The sequence below is a fragment of the Manacus candei genome, unplaced genomic scaffold (assembly GCF_025592945.1).
Source record: "Manacus candei isolate 608988 ecotype Guabito, Panama unplaced genomic scaffold, ASM2559294v1 h1tg000048l, whole genome shotgun sequence".
Classification (NCBI taxonomy): Eukaryota; Metazoa; Chordata; class Aves; order Passeriformes; family Pipridae; genus Manacus; species Manacus candei.
The window spans coordinates 6776294-6799032 of record NW_026138096.1 but is presented as its reverse complement, the minus strand read 5'-3'; the positions used below and the strand labels follow the sequence as shown (position 1 = coordinate 6799032).

General features: G+C 40.6%; 1 protein-coding gene across 6 annotated transcripts in view; it reads left to right on the top strand.

Annotated features, from left to right (window-relative positions):
* Positions 1-658: 658 nt before the first annotated feature.
* SH3BP2 (SH3 domain binding protein 2) overlaps positions 659-22739 on the top strand; it is a 36001-nt gene continuing 13920 nt past the window's right edge. The window contains exon 1 of one of the 6 annotated variants that reach the window (XM_051798360.1): positions 659-679. Coding sequence is in view for 2 of the 6 variants with exons in the window: in XM_051798354.1 (XP_051654314.1) it covers positions 20060-20169 (110 nt within the window). In the remaining 4 variants the exon portion in view is untranslated. Of the gene's footprint in view, positions 680-979; positions 1067-1357; positions 1447-3346; positions 3845-13552; positions 14548-18626; positions 20170-22739 lie in introns of those variants that run through there. The other 5 variants (XM_051798356.1, XM_051798357.1, XM_051798359.1 and 2 more) reach the window with 5 other exon arrangements.

Here is a 22739-nt window from a genome sequence, read left to right as displayed (position 1 = left end):
CAAATTTCAAAAGTCACCTTTTAGAGCACTTAAAAATACCTTTCCAACCATGTAACATTTCTTGGTAAAGGTAATCTGCAGAATGATATGGTCTCGCTACCATGGGTGTGGGGAAAACCTGGATAAAATGAGAGTTGAGTGCAGAGGCAACGCATGGCTCTGCCCGTGGCCAGCCTGGAGTCGGCACGGCTGGCAGGGCCCTGGGCTGTTCTGGACACGGGTCACCTCTGCAGTGCCCCTGGTACCAGAAACCGGGCACTGAGAGCCCACCTGTGTCCACAGAGCCTGGCTGAGCGCCGTGCCCTGCCCACACCTGAGCCGACCAGGCACCAGGCCTGGGTCAGTGCCTGCACCTGATCCCCCACGGACACAAGATACTTGGGGCAATGCCCCCACCTGCTTTCCGATGGACACGGGACACTTACAAAGGATCCTCACCATGTGTTACAACCTGCTTTCTCCCCGTGCCTGGTGTCTTCCAGGCAGGCACCTGTGTCAGACCCTCCTGCAGTCAGATAAAACCCGATCCCCAAGTCACGTCCTCTGGGGATGCAACTTCTGGAGGTGGTGGAGTCACCGCCCCCGGAGGTGTTTAAGGAAAGGCTGGACGAGGCACTGCAGTACCATGGTCTAGTTGAATGGTGTGCTCGGTCACAGGTTGGACGCGACGATCTCAGAGGTCTTTTACCATCTCTCCTGGCTCTAGACAGACCCGAGGCAGTGGCCGCCGGGAGGGTTCAGCACACACAGCCCTGGCAGAGCCGAGCGGTGGCTGATTCGGGCCGGACCCCGACAGAGCCCCCTCAGCACCCCCGGCCCAGCCCGCTCCCCGCCCGGGCCCGCGGCCGCCCCGTGAGGGCGGTGCTGCCCCGCCCGCCGGCAGCTCCCGCCGGCGGGGCGGGCGAGGGAGGCGGGGGCGGTCCCGTCCCGGCAGGTGAAGGAAGGGGCGGGCGCGGGGCGCGCTGACCGCGGTGGGGCTGCGGAGCGGGGATGAGGGGTTGGTGTCGGGGTGGCGGCTGCTGTTGCTGCTGCCTGCGGAGCTGAGCCGAGCCGAGCCGCGGCTGAGGTAAGCGCCCTGTCCCCTCACGCTCCCTGTCCCGGCGGGGCCGGGCGGAGGCGTTCCCCTCCCCGCGCTCCGGCCACCACCCCGCTCCACTCGTGCCCCTGTCCCCGCTCCCGGCCCCGCGCGTGTCCGCGCCACCCTTCCCCCTCCCGCCGCTGGGTGCCGGAGGGCGCCGGGAAACTCCTCGGGTGAGTCACGGGAGCCTCGGGAGCCGCCGTGCCGGCCGCCCCCGGAGAGCCCCGCTGCCGGGCGGGGAAAGGCGGCCCCGGAGCTGCCGCCCGGGAGCGGCCGGGTTCCCTGGGGAAGGTGCTGTTCCCGCTGCTGGGAGGGGAGCAGCGGGAAGACGCCTCGTGTCTCCCCGTCCCGTGGGTTGACGCGTTCAGGTCGGTGCTGCTTTGGTCGCCTGCAGGTGGGAGGCGGGGTGGGATCAGGTCACCGGCCTGAGTCCGCCCGTGAGAGAAGGAAAGGTTCTTTAGGTGTAGGTGCTTCAGGTTCTTTAGGTGTAGGTGCTTCCCTGTAGCTCAACTTATGTTGAGCTGCGGCTTTGGGCTGGCGGTGCGAGCGTCGGGAGCCATTTGCTCGCATGTTTCCAGTGGTAGTCTAAATGTATGTTAAAGGATGAGGCAAGACGTTTTCGAGGTGAAACGTGGAGTACAAATGCATTTGTGACAGCATTTTCTTTAGTGTTATCATCTGCTTCAATCGTGGAAGTCCCCTCCATTTTACTCGGGTCTGTCACTTCAGTCTCGATGTGTAGTTCCCATTCATCTACAGGTGTAGGCTCTGTGCAAGCTCTGTACTGTGCCTCTTGTATCAGTAGAGAGCAAGGACACCTGGTGCGTGCTTACTTAATTTGTCAGCTTTTATCCCACACGTGACCAGTGCAAATTGGATACTGCCATCCCAAATGAATTGAGAAAGTGGATAAATGTTTCCCATCATACCATCCTGCCCGCTAAGACTTCTTTTCTTGAGTCTTGATGCTAGAAGAGTCCAGGTCAGTAGTGGGACTGAACTGGTCTTGTACCATGTCTAACTTCATCATTACAGGTGCAGCAGTGTTGCTGAGCACTTGTCAGAGTCTCCTGCTGTTTGTGTGCTCGGATTGGCTGTACACAGAGAGGTTTAAAGTTTCCTCTTGGAAATTAGTTGTATTAAACTGATATGTTTCCTACTGTGAAAAGCAAATTTCCACTTTCACTCTGCTCTTAGGTTTAGTGTCTTAGGGGTTATGAAACAAATTTAGATCTGAATAATTATACACCTCTTCTGTTTATTTTTGTTGTATTTGTACAGGAAATGTAGAGTGTGAGCCTCTGCAGTTTTTTTCCTTCATATATCTCTTTCACGCTTCAGACAAAAGCAGAATTAACTTGCTGTTTTTCTTTTAGGCATAACACGTTTCTTTCCCTTCCTGTTACAGTATTTTGTAGCCATCTTGCTCTTGCAGAAGAGCTGATTAATAGATGCACCTTGCCAATATTCCATTAGTGAGGAGTCAGTTCTGGGTCAGCTTAGTGGTGGGTTAAATGCTGTGTCCTGTTTGTCATGTTTTTGTTTTAAAATCTCCCAGCTTTCCATAAACTTCTCCACAAAGCATGACAAACTTCATACTAAAAGGTCCAGAAAGTAAAGATCTTTTTTTTTTTTTTTCCTTTTTTTAAGTTATAAAGGAGGGAAATAGGAAAATAACAGTTCTGGAAAGGGTTTAAAGTTTTCAAAGCAGTAAGAATGAATACATCAAGATAAGTTCCAGCAGACATCTCAGGCAGGACTGTCTGAGTGAGAATTCCTGTGTTTGTGGCCAATCTGATCAGTTGACTGTGAATCTGGAAGCTCCTGCAGGCAGATGAACCCACTGTACTTCGAGGACCAGACTTCTAGTCTAATATTGCTGTTAGAAAATTTGATTACCCTGCAAGTAAAGCAAAACAGGGGCCATGAAAAGTTTCCTTCTTCCTTAAGTGGATGTGAAGCAGTCTCCTTTGATGGAAAACCAAACATGGTAGTCACTTTGGTAATGAATGCTGAGTAGAAATGGAAATGTGTTAAGAACTGTTAACTTGTTCTTTGCAGCAGTGAGACACAAACAGGGATCACCAAAAGGCACATACATATTTGCCATTTTAACGGTAGGAAAAGTGCCTCTGACACTCAAGCCCTGGTGTTTGCACTGTTTGCTCTTTGCCCTACAGCCCTTAGGTTGCTGGGGCATTTGTTGCTCTAATAGAGGGGTATGTGTTTTAACATGACAGCATTGCCTTAGTGTTGATGTGTCTTCCACTCTGTTTGCCATGGGATGTTAGACAATGGGTAACTTATGCTTTTGTCAGACTATCCAGCAGTTTCATAAGTTGTTTGGAATGTGCAGCCCTGCAAGTATTGAGTCCATTAATTGTTTCTGGCTTAAGCCCTAATCTTAAAAGCACTTACAGATGTAAGTAACCCTACTATTTGTAAACTGTTGGTTTGTGTTACTGTAGGATAAGGATTTTGGCTTACTACTTCTACCGGGCCTTGATGGAAAGTTCACAGAAGCTCAGACTCTCAGCAGCATTGATGAATAGCTCTGTAAGCAATGGTGAGGACTCCTAACAGTTACCAGGGAACTGCCAAAATAAATTGGTTTTGCTTAGATTTAAAAGTGTTGGTTGATACAATGATTCTATCACAATGCATTTTGTCTTTTGATAGGGATTTCTGGTGGGAGAGAGAAAATAACCTCTTAGATGGCTACTCCTCTCTTGAGTAGCTAAGCATTCCTCTGGCCTTTTTTTTAAGGTAAACTTACTCCACAAAGGCATTTCCTGATAACATTGCTTCAAAATTGCTTTTGAACCTGTGCTGTACTGGAACAGTGTTGGGAAGGGAGTTTTGGAGCCTAGAAATCAAAGGGACTTAAGGCAGCCTCAAAGGTAATCTGAGAGGCTCAATACATTTCTGTGAATGTGGTACTAAGTGGAATGTGTATTTCTTATGATGTTATCACATGTACATATGTCACTGTTTGTTCCTCCAATATTAATGAACCATTGCTAACTCTCTTGTTAATCAACACCCACCTCCTTCTTCTATCAACACTACTTATTTTATGCTAAAATTACTGAGATATGCCTTTTGTGATATATTGAGGGAAGAATTGAAGGCACCGAAGTTTTGATCGGTATAACTATGCTGGGTATCATTGTAAACTTTAAATAATTATTTATCATGTTGTATATTACAAGCATATGTATCATCAGCTTGCTTGCTTTAGATGACTAGACTAGAGCACATGAGAGAATTCTTAGTACACTGTGCTTTTTAAGAACAATATACTGACTGCACAGTATTTCTCCAAGACTTGATTTTTTTTCAGTTTTGCCTCTTCTCCATACACTCCTATGTTGAATTTCTTTTTTCTTAAAAAGAAAGGGAGTTGAAGAGTCTGCATTTTACCTAACTTGTGCAGGAATCTGAAAACAATTTTTCCTGAGGTAAGGGATTAGTTTTGAACACGGCCATGGTTAGGGGAGAATGCAGGAACATGACTTCCTATGGAAACAAACCTAAATGTTGTTCTCCCCCTGTCCCAGCCTACCAGCGTGACTGAAATCTATTTATTTTGTTTGCATGCCAGCTCATTTCCAGTAATGACCAAGTTCTTATCTTTTCCAAGGTGGTGTTATTGCAGTAGTTATGCATATCTGAATATCTTTGGCAGAAAGATACTTAAAGATGATGTACAGTGCAGGAAAGGAATTACAATTGCTCAGAAATCAGAACCTGGCAATGCTTATGGCTTTGGCTCCTGCAAACTGTTTTTTAGGAGGAGAGAACAGCTTGCATGCCTGTTGTAAGCATTCCAGTTGTGTGTTCCTGCCACTGTCACAAGCTGGTTCAACCAGGCTAATTCAGGGACACCTAATCTGTAGTTAGGGCTCTCTCTAAAGTACTTCTGGCAAAGCTACATGGAAAGCAGACATTCCGGATCTGTCTCCTAAAACAGTTGTTAAGAGCTGAGCTATCCAGCTGGTGTGAGATAAGCAAGTCTTTGGCTAAGTTTTGAAATAGTTGCTCACTGAATTTTGTTGCTGGATTAATTTTCATGTCTATAGTTGCCCTCAGATGGGAAAAGCACATCTTTGCTTCCTTACAATCTTACCTTTCTGGAAAGGCCAAAGGTAAAATTCTGAGAAGGCCAGGGAATGCCTGTTTTCATCCTCTTGATGTTTGAAAATTCTCACTGTTCAACTGGTTAGGATTAAAGCTTTATTTACTCTTAAGTTATAGCATCGGCTGATAAACTTTACATCATTAATCATGTATGATCAGAATCACTTCCATCCTAATGGAACAGTAGGTATGTTTGAATCATTAGATATATTCTGTCTTCCAGAAAATGCATGTCTTTAATTCCAACCATGCCCTGTTCTTCAGCTGTTAATTTGTCAGAGAAGAAACTTCCCAATTCAAACTTGCTTTGTATCCTTAGATTTTTAATTGGTAAACACTTTTTTCATAGTTAAATGCAACCATTCTACTGTAACTTATAAAAACAAGAGATTTGTTTTGATCATGGTAGACCACTTCCTTGGATATGTTAGGGCAGGAGTACAGAAATTTGGGGTTCTGTTTTTTATAGTTTGACTGACTCTAATTTATGTAGGTGGTACTACTGTGTATTGTAGTATGTGAGCACTTAAGGGTGACTGTGGTAACTCCTGATTATTCCAAATGGATTTAGGTGCCTACAGAGACTTTTATAGCATGGAAATGGCTTTAACTCTCTCATGGAACATTTACAAAACTTAATACCTGCACATAGATTTAAGATCGCTTTATGAAAACTCTACAGTGGTCCATGTAAACAGATAATGGTTTTTGTTGATTAATGCAGTTGACATTGCAACTGAACTTTGTTTCCATGTACAAAACCTTTGACACATGCATGCACAAAGGACTCTCATATCTTGCTGTAAAACACTTCACTGATATTCTCAATTGTTTCAGTGTGGGGATTATATTGCAACCCCCAAATAGAAAAATTATTGAACATATGTAACCAAGGCTTTTATTTCATTATCCCTTCAGCTTTACCATAAATGAGAGTACTAGGAGAAACTTGGATTTATGCCTTTAATCATGAACTCACTTGTAAGGGCTCTTCAAACAGGAAATTTTTCATTCCAGATGTTTTCCTCAAAATACGAAAATGGAATTTCTGTTGGAGGTCATATGGGAGCAACAACTGAGTGAAGTATCAGCCTTAATAATTCTTTTAAAAATCTAGTGGCTGTGCTGAGTAATATTTAACCTTTTTTGTGAGTGCCAAAACCCTGAAATTTTAGAATTCAATTCTTTCTGGCAGGAACGCTGCACAAGTATGCAAAGGTCATGAATGAAGATGATTTCTGTATTTTAAACAAACATTTATTATTCACTTTCTTCCAGGGTGCCTGTACTGTGTGTTTTAAGCCTTTCCTCTAACTGGAAGGATAACATGCAGTTTTAAAAAAAACCCAGAAACTAAAATCCCTCATCATAGTAGCTGGAGCCTTAAAAGAAGCAGAAAAGGAGCAGAGGAGGACCAGCAATATGTACACTGAAAATTTACCTAAATATACAGTTCTTAGAGTTGGCTGTTGGTATTCTATGTTCTAGTTCATCTCCTGCCTTATAGCTGATCTGTAGTTTTCCAGCCCCTTGGCTTAACACTGGTTACCAAGTTCCTGGTAAGTGATTAGTCCCAACTTGCTGTATAAAAACAACCTGCACCTTGGAGTTTGAATGGCATTCCTCATTCTTGCTTCTGGCAGTATTTGGAAAGAAAAGACTGGGAGAGTCCAGTGGCACCAGTGTGCGTGTCTGGATGTGTTGCTACCTCAGATCTTTTTTTGTCTAAGTGTTGAGTAGAGAGAGAGAGATAAGTGTGCTGCAAGACCCATCTTGAAAGGTGATTTACGCATAACAGACATGACTAAAAGCAAAAGATTTCTCATTTTGGAGCATAGCCAAGTAAATGAGGAGAACAAATAGTAGAAGGAAGTAAGAAGATTTAGGATTCCTAGGCTTAGTACTTGGATGGTCAGGAAAATAAAACAGAAACATAGTGGGTGATGGAAATATAGTCTGCATGTGTGGATTTTCTCTCTTTTAAGTCAAGGATGTGAATTTAGATTGGACTTCAGTGCCCTGAACTCCATTGTTACTCAGTGTAAATGTACTTTGTTGTTGAAGTTCATGCTGAACTGCATCTTTTGGTGTTATTCTGCTGTGACAGATGGAAATAAGGTCAGATCTAGTTTAGCTGGCAGTATTCCTATTTAGATGAACCATGAACCTGTGCTGTGCAATTTAATAATTAATCATTAAAAAAAAGCAAGGCTTAATTCTAATGCTTTTCAGCTGAGATGATTTAAATAACTCCAGCTTCATCTTTTATTAGCATTGAATTTTTCTTTTAAAGATATGCAAAATAAAAAACAAGGACCCTTGGAGGAGGGAGATCTTATTTAGCACGCCAGTTTCCACTTCCATGTTCAGTTCTTCTCCAGACAAATAAACTTCCTATTCTCCAGCAGAGTTTTACTCTGCTGAAATCAGTCACTGAGATGTCTTTATTTTTATTAATGCAGCACTCCAGGGCTACATCTCACATCCTGAAACTGATTTTAATAAATGTAAAAGGGTGGGTTACTCATTTTCATTTTTTGTGTAATAACTGCTTAGTGGTGAAAAAGGAAGAAGAGAGGTGGAAGTAGAGTGTTGTGAATACCTTGGTCTTATCTGTTGAATTATGTCTTGTAAGACCAAAAAAAAAAAAAATAGTGGTTTGGTAGGAAGCTTCGTTTCCTTGTTCTAATTTTAACTTCAGCTACTGTAGTGATAGACATTAATCTTCATTCTAGAAACAGTCAATTTTTATAAATATAAATTTTATAAAGACCTATAGAATTAGAAACTACATTTTTATCTGTGATTCCTTTCAATACCTTCATATAAATCTTATTCCAAGTTAAAATCTCTTTGAAATGGTCCTTCATATCATGCTTTATTAGCTCTTACATGATTCTACAAGACATACCATAGTTCTTAAAGTTCTTACTTGAGTGAGGGACAATCCCTCTATTGGTAAAATATTCTATTTGTAAAACTTGTTAAGACTCTGCTATAAAGTAAAAAATGTTGGTTTAAATGCCACATCCTTACAAATTTCACCTAGTTCCCCTTAACTTCATCAGAAGTTGCTTGCATGCATCTAAATGCTGAGGCTGGCATTCAAACCAGAAAACAGTTACTTGAGAGCCAGTTCCTGCAACCAAGCAGCAGAGGCTTAAATTATTAGTCTCTAATCTTGTGACAACCCTACTGAAAAGAGTAAATCATTACCTTGATGTTGCTTAACAGTAATTCTATTACAACATGGCACATAATGCTTGGTTTCTCTTACACCAAGCTGGAGCTCTGAAGGAACTCAGTTCAATATATTACAATTGCAAGACAGCTGTTTCCTCAAGTGAGAGCATCTCTTATCCTGGAGCATTGTGGTATGATTTTATTGCAGAGATGGCATAGGTTGTTACTGAACATTTTTTTTTTGCATTACATGCTCTCCTAAACCTTTTACACAAATGTAGTAATCACAATGGTTTGACTGAGCATATGTACTGAAGTCAGCTTCTGGTATGTCCTTATATTGATAAAACTGTACACTTTAGATACATAGGCTTGTGTAAGAGCTATCCATCTTTCTTTTTCTTGTGTTCTGTACTTTCCTGTATTCCTGGAAGGATTAGCATTTTTTTTCTACTTTTCTTCTGATAATGATGTAGAGAGAAATTTAGCACAAGGATACCTGGACTATGAGCCTGCAGGTCCTATTGACAGATGAAAGGCTTATAATTAGCTAATTTAAAACTGATCTGTAAGCTTGACTAATCAAAATGAGGCACTTTGAGCTATGTTTGGGCAGAAAAGTGACCTGAATTGCACAGCTGCTGAGCATCTGCAGCTGTTAATTGCCTTTAATCAGTCAGGCTTAAACACTCAAGCTTTCCACTGTAATTTTTCAGTCAGTTAATCAGACTCCACTGCATGCCAGGTAGGCACATTTCCAAAGCACTGTGCATTTTTTAGTGAGCAAAGTGGGATTTGTGCACACAGACTCTTGTACATGTTGTGTGGAGAAATACACTTTCTTCTGTCAAAGTGGGGTGTACCACATATAGGAACATGGGACAATCAATCCTGTGCAGGACAGTCTTTCTGTCTAGGAAAGAGTGCTTACCTTCAATATTTAACTGGGGCCTTGCATTAGGACTGTAAATAGGCAAATATACTCATCAGAATGCTAACCAGAAGGCAGAATACCCCCATTGCAGGAGGGGCATACAAGTCTTGCTTATAAGGTTAGTAGTTTTTTCTTCCCCCTAAAGAGCTGGAGGTAGAAAACCACCTTGAAAAATACTAGTGAGCTTGTATGCAACAGAGTTGTCATCCTGGCTTTGGGAGAACCCAAACAAATAATATGATGCACAGTCTGGCACAAATGTATTCTGGTCCTGCCACCAATATACTTGTGTGGGTACTCTTACTCAGGAGTAAATTAAGCATGGCAGACTGCTAGGGTTATGGTAGATAAATACTTGGTGTGTGACTGTGCACTGGGGGAGGAGAGGAAATCTGGAAGGGAAAGAGGAATATTTTAAATGTATTCTTCATGTTTAAACTAGGAGAACAGAGTTAGATAGCCAAACTGTTCTCTAGCCATGTAGAAGAAATTACTGTATTTGTGGGAAGCTGTTATGGGAAGAACTCACAGTGAAATTCTTTTTTCCTTCAGAACTCAAAGCCTCAGTGAGTCATCTGCCTCCTGCTTTCCCCCCAGCCCTCCTCCTCCCCCCACCCTGAGAAAAATAGAAAAAGCCCTTATTTTTGTCCTTTGGCAAATACCACAGCTGTTGTGAAGAAGGTTGTAGTTCAGAACACCACTGATCCCAGTGTGTGAAGAGGCCCATTGAAGCATTGTCAGGGGCATGAGTGGATTTGTTGAATATCACATCTTCTGCTTTGAGGTAAAGATAACCTTTCTAACAGTGATGGAAACAATACTGATCAGATGGAATACCATATTTCCAAATGTACACGGTACTAGATGATATCAAAGTGATTAAGTCTGGAAACTTATCTGTGATGTTGGCACTGTGCCTGCTGTGCCTCTGCTGCCAGGCTGTTTCCCTGCTCCTTCAGTGGAGAGCAGTTGTGTTCCTCCTCCTCTCTGCAGGCTGGTGGCTCCTCTGCTTAGCCAGGAGAAATGAATCCTAGAGAAATGAGAGGACTGCTGGGGGTAGAAGGATATCTTAGTGGGAGAGAAGGGTGTCACAGTGCTGCTGGTGCCACCGGTGCGCTTGCACTCTGGGATTTGGCTCCCCAGCAAAATTGGGTTGGCAGGTGGCAAGAACTTAGTGACAAATCTGTTAATGACTGATGATGCACTAAATGCTGGTCTAATGGGCTTATCATGCTACTTAACAATGACTTGTTAGTAGGAAACTCAGTGCTGGGCAAGTGAACTGGGAGTTGGGTCTCTTCTTCTAAGTTGGAGATCATACTCCAAGGACTGTGGCACTTGATTGATGAGCTTTGTTTATGGAGACAAAGCCAACCAGAAGGAATTTGCATCAGTCTTTGCTATGAAATCTGGCAAATAGAAGTATTTTTGCTTGAAACTCTTAATTTGGCAACTTTACACAATTCCCTTCCTTCCTGGAGTGTTCTCTTCCGTTTTAGATAGCAAAGAACATACTAATTAGATGTTTCTATTTAATCTTTGTTTCTATGACTATGCCATTTTTATCTTTCCAATCAACATACTGAGTAATTTGCCTGCCACATGTTACTCATCCCCTGTAATTTTTGTAGCTCTAAGGAGATGAAGTGCATGGCCTGGTGGAATTTTGCTCTAAACGTGATTGCTCGTTTGTGTTAATTGAGAAGGTATATGGAAGAAACACACCTGACATATGGATCAGGAGTTGTGAAGTGTCATTCTCACAGAAACAAAAGTTGTGGAAGAGCTTTGTCTCCCACACAGTCTTTACCAGTTGTAGCAGTGGCATTGAGCAGGCTTCCTTTTTTTTTTAGTTTCTTATTGTTGGGTTTTTAGGTTTTTGAGCAACTCGCAGATAAAGACCAAATATTAACTTGGACTGATGCTTGGCCATGAGTCCACATAAAAAGCAAATACAAACTTGATCTGTTCCTAATAGTTCTGTGTTCAGAAGATAAACTATATCACTGTTCACTGTGTAACCTTTAGTCACCTAAGGGCTGATGTTTTTATGTTGTGTATTTCAGCAAGATTACCTAGAGAAAGAAGGAACTTTGTATTAGAATGAAAAGGGTTGATGGTAGTGTTCTGTAGAACAGCCAAAATAGCAAATGAATGGTGAGTCCTGGAGAATAGACTCCTTGTTGTTTCTGACTGAACAAATTCCAAGTGGAATGAAAAATAAAGAAAAATTATACAGCATTCCAAAGGAGCAAAAAATGTGAGCCTTGAGATTTCAAGGTATAAAGTATGTAGCAAGAACTCTTTCAAAAATTCTCCTGTCCTTTCTGATGAAAGGCTTATTTTTTCACATTCAGTTAAACTATAACTGGTGCAGCCTTTGCACTTGTTATTCTTGACTGTACTGTGCCAGCTGCTGGTTCTCTGGTAGACTGCACAGGAGAGGAAGTGGCACTGGAGCAATGGATGTGACCCACAATGAGTTTATGATTATGTTAGTCTTTGCTAATCTGTGATGATGCCAAATTTAGAAATTTTTCATCAAATTCCGTAGACAAAATTGTTTTAATTGTTTTAATATGTAATGGGATAATTTTAGTTTGAAGTGTTGGGATTGTTAGGTTATGTTCTGTTGGAGAATTAACTGACAGAAATTGAAAATTAACTCCATTATCTTGGAAATGTCTTTCATTAAAATGCTGGCTTGCTATTTAAAAATAAATTATTAGAATGCATGAAAGATTGTCACATGCTTTCTGGTAGAAGGGAAGGCTTTTTGGACAGTGTGCAATGTACTTGTAATGCTTTCTAGTACACCTCTAAAGCTGAGAGTTCGTTTTATGGCTGTGGATATAAATGTGTTATCAAAGTGCAGCTGTACTTTGATGGTAGTGTTCTGTAGAACAGCCAAAATAGCAAATGAATGGTGAGTCCTGGAGAATAAGACTCCTTGTTAGACTGTATTGCAGTACAGCTGTACTCTGATATAGTTACTATGTGCAGTTTTTTAGAGGATGTTGTGTATCAGTCTGTATGGTTTCAAATACAAAATAAAATATCACAAATAGCATTAAATATTTTTAAAGTGTGCAGAAAGAGCACTTTTTCCTTGAAGTTCAGCTTTTGAAGACCTTTTATTTTGTGGTGGCTGTAATGCACACAGCTGAATCAATGGATCTGTGACATGTACGATGTGTCGTTTGGCTTGGGTCTGGGTGAAATGCTGCTGTGTTTACTAGACAAAGATGTCAGGTTTGATTACTTAGGTTGAAACAGGACTAATGCCATTGACCCAAATTCCTAAATTTTCTTTGTGCAAGTGAAATCCAGCTTCAACTCTTCATTGTGTACAACAAGTGACTTGTATTTAGAATGCCTTAAGATTACCTAGGGTATGTATAGCAGGAAGAGACTGTGTAAATATTGTAAAAGCTTTTGCTGGAAATGTTGTATGGTCCATATGAATTCTGTGTAGGAACAAAACTTGGAAATGAAAGAATGCTGTACAGACTCCTTGGACATAATGACTATTAGTTCTAGGCAGTGCACAAAACATAAGATTTTGGAGGTCATGAAGAAGGAAGCCCTTCTGTCATAGTCAATTCATCTCTGTAAAGAGTCTGGCTGCACTGTTTTAAAAGAGCTTTTCAAGAAAACAGTACAACAAAGAATGGTGCACAAAGGCCATGTATTCTTTGTAGTTTATCCTGCCAAGAAGAAGGGTTGCTGAAGTTTGTAAAATACACCATTTCTTGAAGAATTAAATATATATGTATTTTTATATATGTGTGTGTGTGTGTTTCTTTTTTGTTTGTAATAAAGAAAAGTAAGTTTTGGAGGTGAAAAGTCACTGAGGCCAGGAATAGGAATAGCTGTGTGGAGTCAGATCTGAGGAGTGCTAGCTGAAAAGTGTAAGAACTGGGCACAGATACAGAATATTCTTCCAGCCAAAGAACTTGCAGCTCAGGGGCTTACTGGTGTCATTTTGAAATACCAGAAGCTGAAATCTTGGGATCTGAGATGGATTTCTGTGTTTCCAGTTTCTCACTTGCTGTGCAGTAAGCAAGATGCACTATGCCTTTTTTCTTTTTTTTCTGTTCTTTGTTTGTTTTTCTTTTTTTTCCCTTTGAATGCAACTCTACAGCTTTGGAGACATAGGTCAATGTCAGGCTAATCCTTGCTCTTAGAGTTCATTTAAACAAGATTGAAGGGGAATGAATTTTTTTCCTTTTGGTCATAATTCTGAAGCAAGTAGTGATTTCTGTGAAGAAACGATAATATAAAAGGCCAATGTCCAAATTGTCTTGTAGAAGAAGCATGTGATTATACATTTTCATGGTTAAGTGATATTAATTGACCGTTTCCTCTGATGTCCTCCAAATTAGAACTGTTTACTGCTCTCTTTCTGACCCAGTTTTGTGGTGCACATTTGTTTTAATTTAAAAATCTTTACTTAAAATCCCAACTACACATGATGTGGTGTTCGTAATTAAATTCAGCTTTTGTAGAAAGTAAGCATGATCTTAGAGAGATTTTTTTCTTTCTGGTGCTCATTAAAAAACAAAACAAAACAAGATCCCATCAAAACTCAAAGGTAATATTTACCAAAGTGGTGAAATTCACAGTAACCTTAAATGCTGGTTATTCTAAACTGTGCTCCTACCTGTTTCAGTCCTTTGATGTAGAGTTTTGTGAGGAAGGAGTGGCAAAATGCTTCCATTTTACAACATCCTTTGGAAATGGATGAAGAAGTTTGTATCATGATTTTAAGGGGAACAATCATTGGAATCAGAGTAAAGAATCCGTGTTTCTGGTACACCTACTCACTTGCATGAGGTTTTCAGCACCAGGAGCTTCAAAGCTGCTGGAGGTGGGGACAGTCCATTAGCAATACAGCCCAGTTGGGCCTTCTAATTCTATAAATTACACTTGCATGGTTGTTAACTTATTCTGATATTCTGGTTCATAGTCAGAGTTTCCAAGTATGAAAACAGCAACCTCTGAGATGCTTCACTGCATAGTTCTTTCAAAACCCATACCACCTAGTGTGTTGTACAGCAGTGAAGTATGGAGTGACACAGTTACACTGTGTCTTTAAGTTGTATCACATAGTCTCTTTCCAAGCAAAATAAAAGTAGAAAATGTTTGGTTTGTTTTGTTTTTCCAGGGTCTGGCAGAAGTTGAGCTTCCCCTTTGGTGCTGGCTGCAGCAGGTACATTTTCATAACTACGAGATTGCTGCAGTTCACCAGGAGAGGGACACACAGGCTTGAAGGACTCTCAGATGACAGGACCAAATGCTGCCTCTAAAGCAGGGCTTGCTGCATTTCTTTAGGATTCAATTAGTTGCTTGTTATTGGGGTCAGCAAGAGAGATTATGAATTTACTCATTGCAGGGTTTTGCTGATAAACATTCAAAAGGACTTTCTCTATAAGCTTTATGTGGTTTTGTTGGTTTTAGTATCCTATGACAGGAATGCTTTAAAATGGCTTGTATTCAGTAATATTTTCGTTGATTTGCATATGCATTCACACAAAATACTCTTTTAACTGGCATTGATAGTCTTGGGCCTAAGTTATCTTAGTCTTTTACAAGCACAGTATACAATGAACTGATGGATGTTGTATGTCTTGCCAGAAGGCTTTAGTACCAGAAAATGGTAGAAAATGGTGAACTCAAGTGTAGGCTGCTGAGGTGGGTTTTTCACCTTTCTTTTTTTTTTTCCCCTTGGACTCTTGATGTACTTGAAATCAATTTAAGTAAAATTGTAAGAGAACAGGAAAAAATATTTCCTAACAACAGACTTAACTTTATATGGCAAGATGTCTGCTGGGTAAATGTACCTGCCAGATATGGACAGAATGGATATTTGTCTCCTTCTTATAAATTTCTGAAAGCCTTTATTTAGGTGTTGCTTTTACCAAAGTTCAGTGGTCTGCCAGCTTAAATGCTTAAAGCTGTTTTGACATCTAAGCAGAAGTTGTTTTGGAGTCCAACAATGCTTCCTAATTTATCAGCTATGAGTACCTTAGTGATAGAACTGTATACAGTTCATCACAAACCAGCCTTGCAGTAAAACTGTTTGAACAGTAACATCTTGGAATCAAAAACATCTGCCAAGGAAATAAATCACTTGTGGAAAGTCCCACTTTCAGTGTCTATGTATATTTGGGGAACTCCCTTTGTAGCTGTCTGCAGGAATGGGACTTTGGCAATCATGTTTGTACTTCTGCTCAGTTACGTGATTTTTTTTTTTTTTTTAATCTATGTTCCAGTTTAAATTGTTCTCCAAGCACTGATGAAAGATAGAAGCTGATCACAACCATAGCAGCATTTACAGTCTTTTTTACATGGACCTTGTATATGGGTAACAGGAACAATGAATGTGTCCATCTAATTTGAATAGTAAATGAAAGTCGAGTCTTGGTAATGTGACTGAATTTATTTTTAAAAATAAAAAACACTCAAAAAAACCCACCCAACCAAAAAATCCAAAAACACACACAAAAAAAAAGAAAAGCAGCAAAATACTTTAAGAACTTGCATTCTGCTTTAAGTGTTACTTGTACCAGATTTTACAGGTGTGGTCTGACTGGCATAGACTTGACCCAGTTACCTTGCTGGGTGAAAGCTCCTTTACAGTGGGGGGGAGGGGGGGGCTTTTGATTCAGTAGGAATCCTTTAAACTTAACTTGAAAAACTACACATAAAAAAATTGCCAACATAGAAAATTATGCTGAAATAACTGTACTGATTTTAATTCAATCCTTGTTTTGTAGAACTATTCTGTTTGGAAAAGACCTCTAAGATCATCAAGTCCAATGTCAACCTTGCACCAACACTGTGTTCACCACTAACCCATGTCCTCAAGTGTCACATCTACATGTAGTTAAATACCTTCAGGGATGATGACTCCACTTTCCTGTGCAGCCTGTTCCAATGCCTGATAACCCTTTCTGTGAAGAAACTTTTTCTAATACACAATCTAAACCTCCTCTGGTGCAACTTGAGGCCATTTCCTCTTGTCCTATCACTTGTTACCAGGTAGAAGAGACTGCCCCCCACCTGGCTACAGCCTCCTGTCAGATAGTTGCAGAGGGTGATAAGGTTCCCCCTGAGCCTCCTTTTCTCCAAGCTAAACAATCCCAACTCCCTCCTCATAGGACTTTTGCTCCAGCCTCATTGTCCTTCTCCTGACATGCTCCAGGATCTCAATATCTTTCTAGTAGTGAGGGACCCTACAATATATTATTATAAAATCTTGCCATATTTTTCAAGGTTAGCTGATATAAGAGAATCTGTTAAATGATAATGTTCTTATTCTGAGTTTGCAGAAGGTTCTTGTCTTCCAGCTTTACGGTCTAATTTGCTTTTTTAGAAACTATGCATGTACTGCAAATACTTTGTGACTGTACATTGTTTTACAGGCGTTTGACAAACTGAACATTAACCATATCCCAAAATCAAAGTTGTGATATCATCTTCTGGGGCGTGTGCCAAGCTCTTTGGTGACACAATCACGAAAAGTTCTGGCTTTATTTTAACATTGATAGGCTCTTTCTCTGAGGTATGGCTTATTTATTGCAGACCACTGCTGCTGGGCTTATTTTGAAGTTCCAAGCCAACGATATGTCTACGGATGTTCAGAGTTCAAGAGCCAGAGGGGTATAAGTAGCAATTTGGAAGCTTTTTGATCTGAAGTGTTTCTTGGGTTTAGATTGAATATATATTGTCAAGATTTCAGCTACTTTTTTACTACACATAATAAAGAAGTAGAAATATTAGGACTTCTTCAGCTCTTCTGAAGTAAGCCAAAGGAAGGAATGATAGTTGAAGTTTAAGGAATAGGAATTCTTTTGGCATTGAAAGAGGATTTTTGGAAATTTTGGCCTCATTTCTGCCCTTTGTTGCAGATTTATTTTTTTTGTGTGATAATGCTGCAGTTCACCCAGCAGAAGTAATTCTGATGCGTAGTAATTTGCATTTTCACAAGATTGCCTTACTTAGTAGATGAAGGATTCAGGCGAGTGATTTACACTTGCTCCTTTACAATCTGCAGCTGTGAAACATACAGTTGACAAATATATCATCTCTCAATACAGTGGAGGTTTCCCCTGTGATCTACTTGGGACTAAACTACTTTGGTAGAATTAATAAAATAATAAGACTTCTAATAGTCTACTCCTGATCCAAGCTTGTTAAAGTCAGTGAAGGATTAACAGAATGTGACCTTCCTTAATGCCTTCCTATACTGTAGGCTTTTATGGAAATATATAATGTGTGAACCTTACGTTATTCTCAGTGGAACATGACTACTGAGCTGACCTCTTGCTGCAGCTGAAAGACAGTGGGTTTCATGCTGTTTTAATTTTTTTTGTTGCTTTGTTCATTTCCCTGCCTCGCCTGTTGCTCTGCTCTTCCTGGGCTGCTTTTATTTGCAGTCCATTCTTGCAGTTTCCTGTAAATTTGTCGGCAAGAGGAAGCTCTTGCTGCAGAGACAGCTCAGCCCTGCAGCGAGACTGGTGAATTTATACCGGTGTTTTACTGCTCTTGTGTTCCATTAACTAATGATAAGTAGGATTGCTTTCTTCTGCCAACAAGAGCTGTTCCTAACAATGGCAGAGAGGATTGGCTGACTTCCTGGGACAGTGGCCCTGCTGGATTGAAATCCAAATATTGGTTCCAGATGCTTTGGTTGTTCCTTTTAAGGCTATCTGAGTGATGTCTTATAATGTTAAAGAAATGAGGCAACTCCTTTGGAGTGGAATTCTCCCTAGGCTAGCTTGGTGCAAGGCTGCTCCTCATGACTAACTTTTGTGGGGACAAATGAAGGTTAGTGGTCTGAAAACCATATACCAAAGGTCCATGCATAACAAAATTTTACTTTGTGAAGGATATATTTAATACTCTTTCACTTCTCTGACAGATGTATCAATCAAATCCATAAAGCTTTCATGTCTCTTCAGGCTTCTTGTTTGCAATTTTGAAATGCAATCCTTCTGATGAATGTTTGGTTTAGAAATTAAGCTAAATTTTCATTCTGCCAAAACTGTAAAGCATCTAAATTTGTGCTGTCCCTTGGTGGAACATCAACCTGTGTGTGTGAAATGGTTTCTATTTTGACTCTGGGACCATCTTGATAGTGTTGGAAATCACCAGAGAAGACAAAATGGGATCTTGGAACTTGAAATGAAAAGTCCAGCTGCATTTGAGTGCCGAAATGAGGAAAGGAAGGGGACAGCATCAGAAAGGTTAGAGTGGAAAAGCAGTATATCAGGAACATGTGTTGGATAAAGAAGACTTAATTTATTGAGGCCAAAGAGCATGGTACTATAAGTTGTAGAGTTTGGAGGGAAGATCCAAGACTTAAGTGTGTCACAGCAGAAAAGGGAAAGAGGAACTGAAGTTTTTTTTCCAGTGTTACATACACTCAAATGCTGTAATTTTGATTGTAGTTTTATTACTGAGGCAGAGATAAAACTTTCAAAGATGCTAATGCAAGCCTAGAAGAGTATGCTTAGGTAGAGAACTTAGAGAGGAAAAAAATACTTTAAAGCAGTGTGTGTTAATAATTAAAGTCTAAGGGGGTAACTGATATTGCAGCAAATAAGGCTTCCCCTTCCTATAGAGCATGGCTGTGGAAGGGATGCAGATGGATGCTCTATGGTGAGAGAACTGCTTTTCTAGCTGATACAGCCATGACCAGTACCTGAAATGTTATTTTCTTTTGTGCTTTGACTGTTGGGTAGTTTATGGAAAGAGATGATGTTGTATAGAGACTTCTTCTTCCTTCTATTTTAGGATACAGATTCACATCCATTTCCCTAAAAATACATGAAGTAAACTTTGCTTAACGTACTTACACTTTTGTCCATCATTCAGAAACTTGCTAGTTGGTTTTGTCTTATTTGAACTTTCTCGCCTATGATGTTGTTTAATTCCAGACAAATCAGTGAAACACTTGAATCCTTTTTAAAACTCCATATGAAAATAAGTGTAAAAACAATGACATTTATTTATCATCAGTTGGTGATATTCATCCTGTAGAATTGTGCTTTGCAAGCCTCTTGAATTTGAATTTTATTGTCTTTTGTGGCAATGTACAGGCAAGACTTGCTCTAAAGCACATCTATGCCTCAAAGTCTTTCAAAATGACTGTTTTGATTTTTCTTGGGTTGAGGAGGGAAAGAACAAGCTCCAACTATGGGGGAGAAAACATGAAATACTCGTCACAGTTCTGTGGTGCAGTGCAGGTACCTGAGGCACAAGCTCTTCAGAAGCACAGGCAGCGTTTCTGACCTGTGCCTCTGCCATTGTGAGAGCCTGAGAACACTGTAAGGAAAGAGGAGGACTTTCTTTGTCTCCCATAGGAAAGTGGTTGATTGAAAGGTGAGTAGGAAGAAAAGTGAGCGCTGGAAAATCCCCTCTGCTTTCTAGCTCGATGTCTGGCAGAGCTTTGAGGTATGCAGGACTTGATTTATAACCTCTTCGGGAAGCCGGGAAATCTGACAAAGACAGTGCTGCCCACTGACACTGGGGGAAACAGGAAGTAGCAGAGGAAACAAGTCATTGCCTCGGCGTCACTTTTGGCCCCAGCTCAGTGCAGATGCACAAGCGGTTGGGGCAGGGTTTCTTTCCCTTTTGTGTGGACTGCACAGCAGCTTCGCCGGCACGTTCAGCCGGGCAGTACCCACGGCAGGGTGAAGCGCAGGGATGTTCCTGTCATGCCTGAGGGGGGTCACAAGTTATTAATGGCTTTGTCATCACAAAGGAAACAATCTTTCGGTGAAACTGCCAGCAGGAAAACTATGTGTCGATCTGGCAAGGTCACCAGGTTAGTGCTTTCTGTGGCTTGTATTTCTGTCATCTTTTCTCTTTAAGGTAGAGAGCAGGCTACAACTGAGAGTAGAATATGGTCTCTGGGGTAAAATACTTTTAACTCATGCAGAAAATTAAAGGATAAATAATTGGAGGGTGTTGGTTGAAAACTTTTGCCAGAAAACAAAAGCAAGTTGAAGCAAGTTAAACAGAGTAAACTTACTCAAAACAGTGTATCTCAGTCAGGCTTAGTTCTCTGTTCCCTTTGTCTTGTAAGATTTATTTGACTTCACAGTGCTTGTACTGTGCTATTAATCTTTCTGAGAAACTATTGTGAAAGGGGCTGTTAAGTATTAAGAAATGGAATGTGTAGCCAAAAAACTGGGAGAGATATGGAAGAGTATTTCAGAAGTACTGGAGAATAAGTGGACAAGAGACTTGAAAATTCTGCAGAAAGCAGCCTTGGGAACAGCTGGTAAATGTTTAGGTGGTTGAATCAGAGAACTCATTTTTGCTCAGAATCGATGAGAGCACTCTAGGGGAAGCTTTCATTTTACAGTTTTGCAGTATGCAATGCTGCCTCTGTTTTGGTAAAGCGTTTTGTAGAGACTTCAGTCTCCCTCTGCATAATAGGAGGAATACATTCAGCTCTATAAGTTATGGATTATATATGTCATGTTGTATGTAAGTTATATATTCAGAAGGAAACTAGCATATGGCTTTGTTAGGTTTTACTTTCAAAACAGAATTTATAGACTAGAGGTTATGAGATACTACAGAGTTTTAAAAGTTCTCAGACACAATTGGTATAGAGGTAGTTGTTAAAACTTCAGGTTTAAAGCAGCTTTGGAGACTGCTTTTTATTTTTTCCAGCATGACCAAACTGGGCTCCAGGACCGACCATAAATATTATTATAACAAGTGAGAACTTTTAATACAGCTTTTGGCAGCTGTAGTTTCAGAGATGAGGGTAATGTTTTTTTCACGCCTATATACTGCAAGATGTGGAGATGATCATATCTGCCATGTGTTCTGCTGAAGTTAAGCAAGACTGAGGACTTGTGGCTTTTCCAGATGCAATCCTTAATTGAATCAGCTTGTACTTGCTTTAATTGGGCTAAATGCCAATAGCTCTTAAGGCCAAGAGGGATAAATGCTCTTCTATAATGTAATCCAGATTTTAATGTGGCAGAATTTTACTTTTACTCATGGAAGGACTTTTAGCCTGTAAAATTATGCCCTAGCCTCCAATCTTGCTATTCTAACTGAGAGGATATGTTAAAATTGCCTCACAGATGTGAATGCATCTGGTTCCTAGGTGAGTGGGAAGAAGAATAATGTGTGTGGCTATTTACTAGAAGCTTTCAACCAAATACTGCATGGGTGATGTTGCCTTTTGTTTGTAGCAGAGGACCACTGTCAGAGACAGCTTTGTCTTAGCTCTAGTTGCACATTGTGGGCCCTTCCTGGTAACTTCCTTGTCAGCTCCATGGAAGAGACTCTGCTTATGCACCAGGAGTGAAAATGTGTGCTGGGATCTTTGGCTTGTAGTGCAAGAATATAACTGCATCAGAAACAACTTGGAAATATCTTTCTATTCTCAATGATGCCAAAGTTAACAGGCTCTGCAGTGACTTCAGTGCTTGCTATTGTGCATACCTGGTAATGCAACATTGATCTGTTCTTCAGGTAATGTATTTTAAAAATTATAAGAGGAATATCAAGAACAGAAGGAACCAATTCAGTGAGCTAAAGACTGTAGATACTAAAACCAGAAAAATCTTTAAGAGCTTCCATTTTTCCTTCCTCTCTCCCACCCCTGCAATGAAGATCCTGAAGTTACATAGTTTTGACAGCTTTCTCCCAGCAGCATGATGCAAAACAGCGTCATCCGTCCTTACAGAGTTGTTTTCTGCAGTCAAGAAAAGGAGAAAAATCTGCCTGGGACTAGATTTCAAGTACTTAAATGGATTTTAGAAGCCTAACTCAAAGATTTCAACTCCGAATACGAAAGTCCTCCCTAAGGTGTCTGCAGTGTGCCAGCAAATGAAAGTGCTTGAGGAGCTAAAGATATGATGGGGAGTGCTATAAGCCACAATGAAATCCAGATAATAGGCTTAGCAGCTTCTAAATCTCTTGAAAAGCCTGGTGTATTAGGTGGGCTCTTTAGCTCAAGTAATGTGTACTTGGTTGCATGGAGTTCAGCCATGTCTCCTTTTATTCAGTTAGCTGGATTGGAGAAGTTCTAAGTTTTGCTCTCTATTCTCAGGACTGTTTTATTGTAAGTAGTCAGAAGAAAGAAATGAATGTAGATAGAGGAAGCAGAACCTGATACTCTGCTGTCCTTTCCCCTCAGTTAAATCCTGTAGTCATCACACTGTAGAAGTGGCTTTATTTTTTTTTTCCCTCTGCTTGCTCCTCTGCTTCTGTGATTTATTTTATTTTATTTTTATTTTATTTTTTTCCTGTCTGCCTGAAATTCTGGCTTTTCAGGTGGGGAAGAAAATGTCCATCCAGGCATGCTTTAGTGAGTAGTCTGACTGGTGTACTCCTGTACAGAAGGCCAGTGTGACCTAGACAAATATT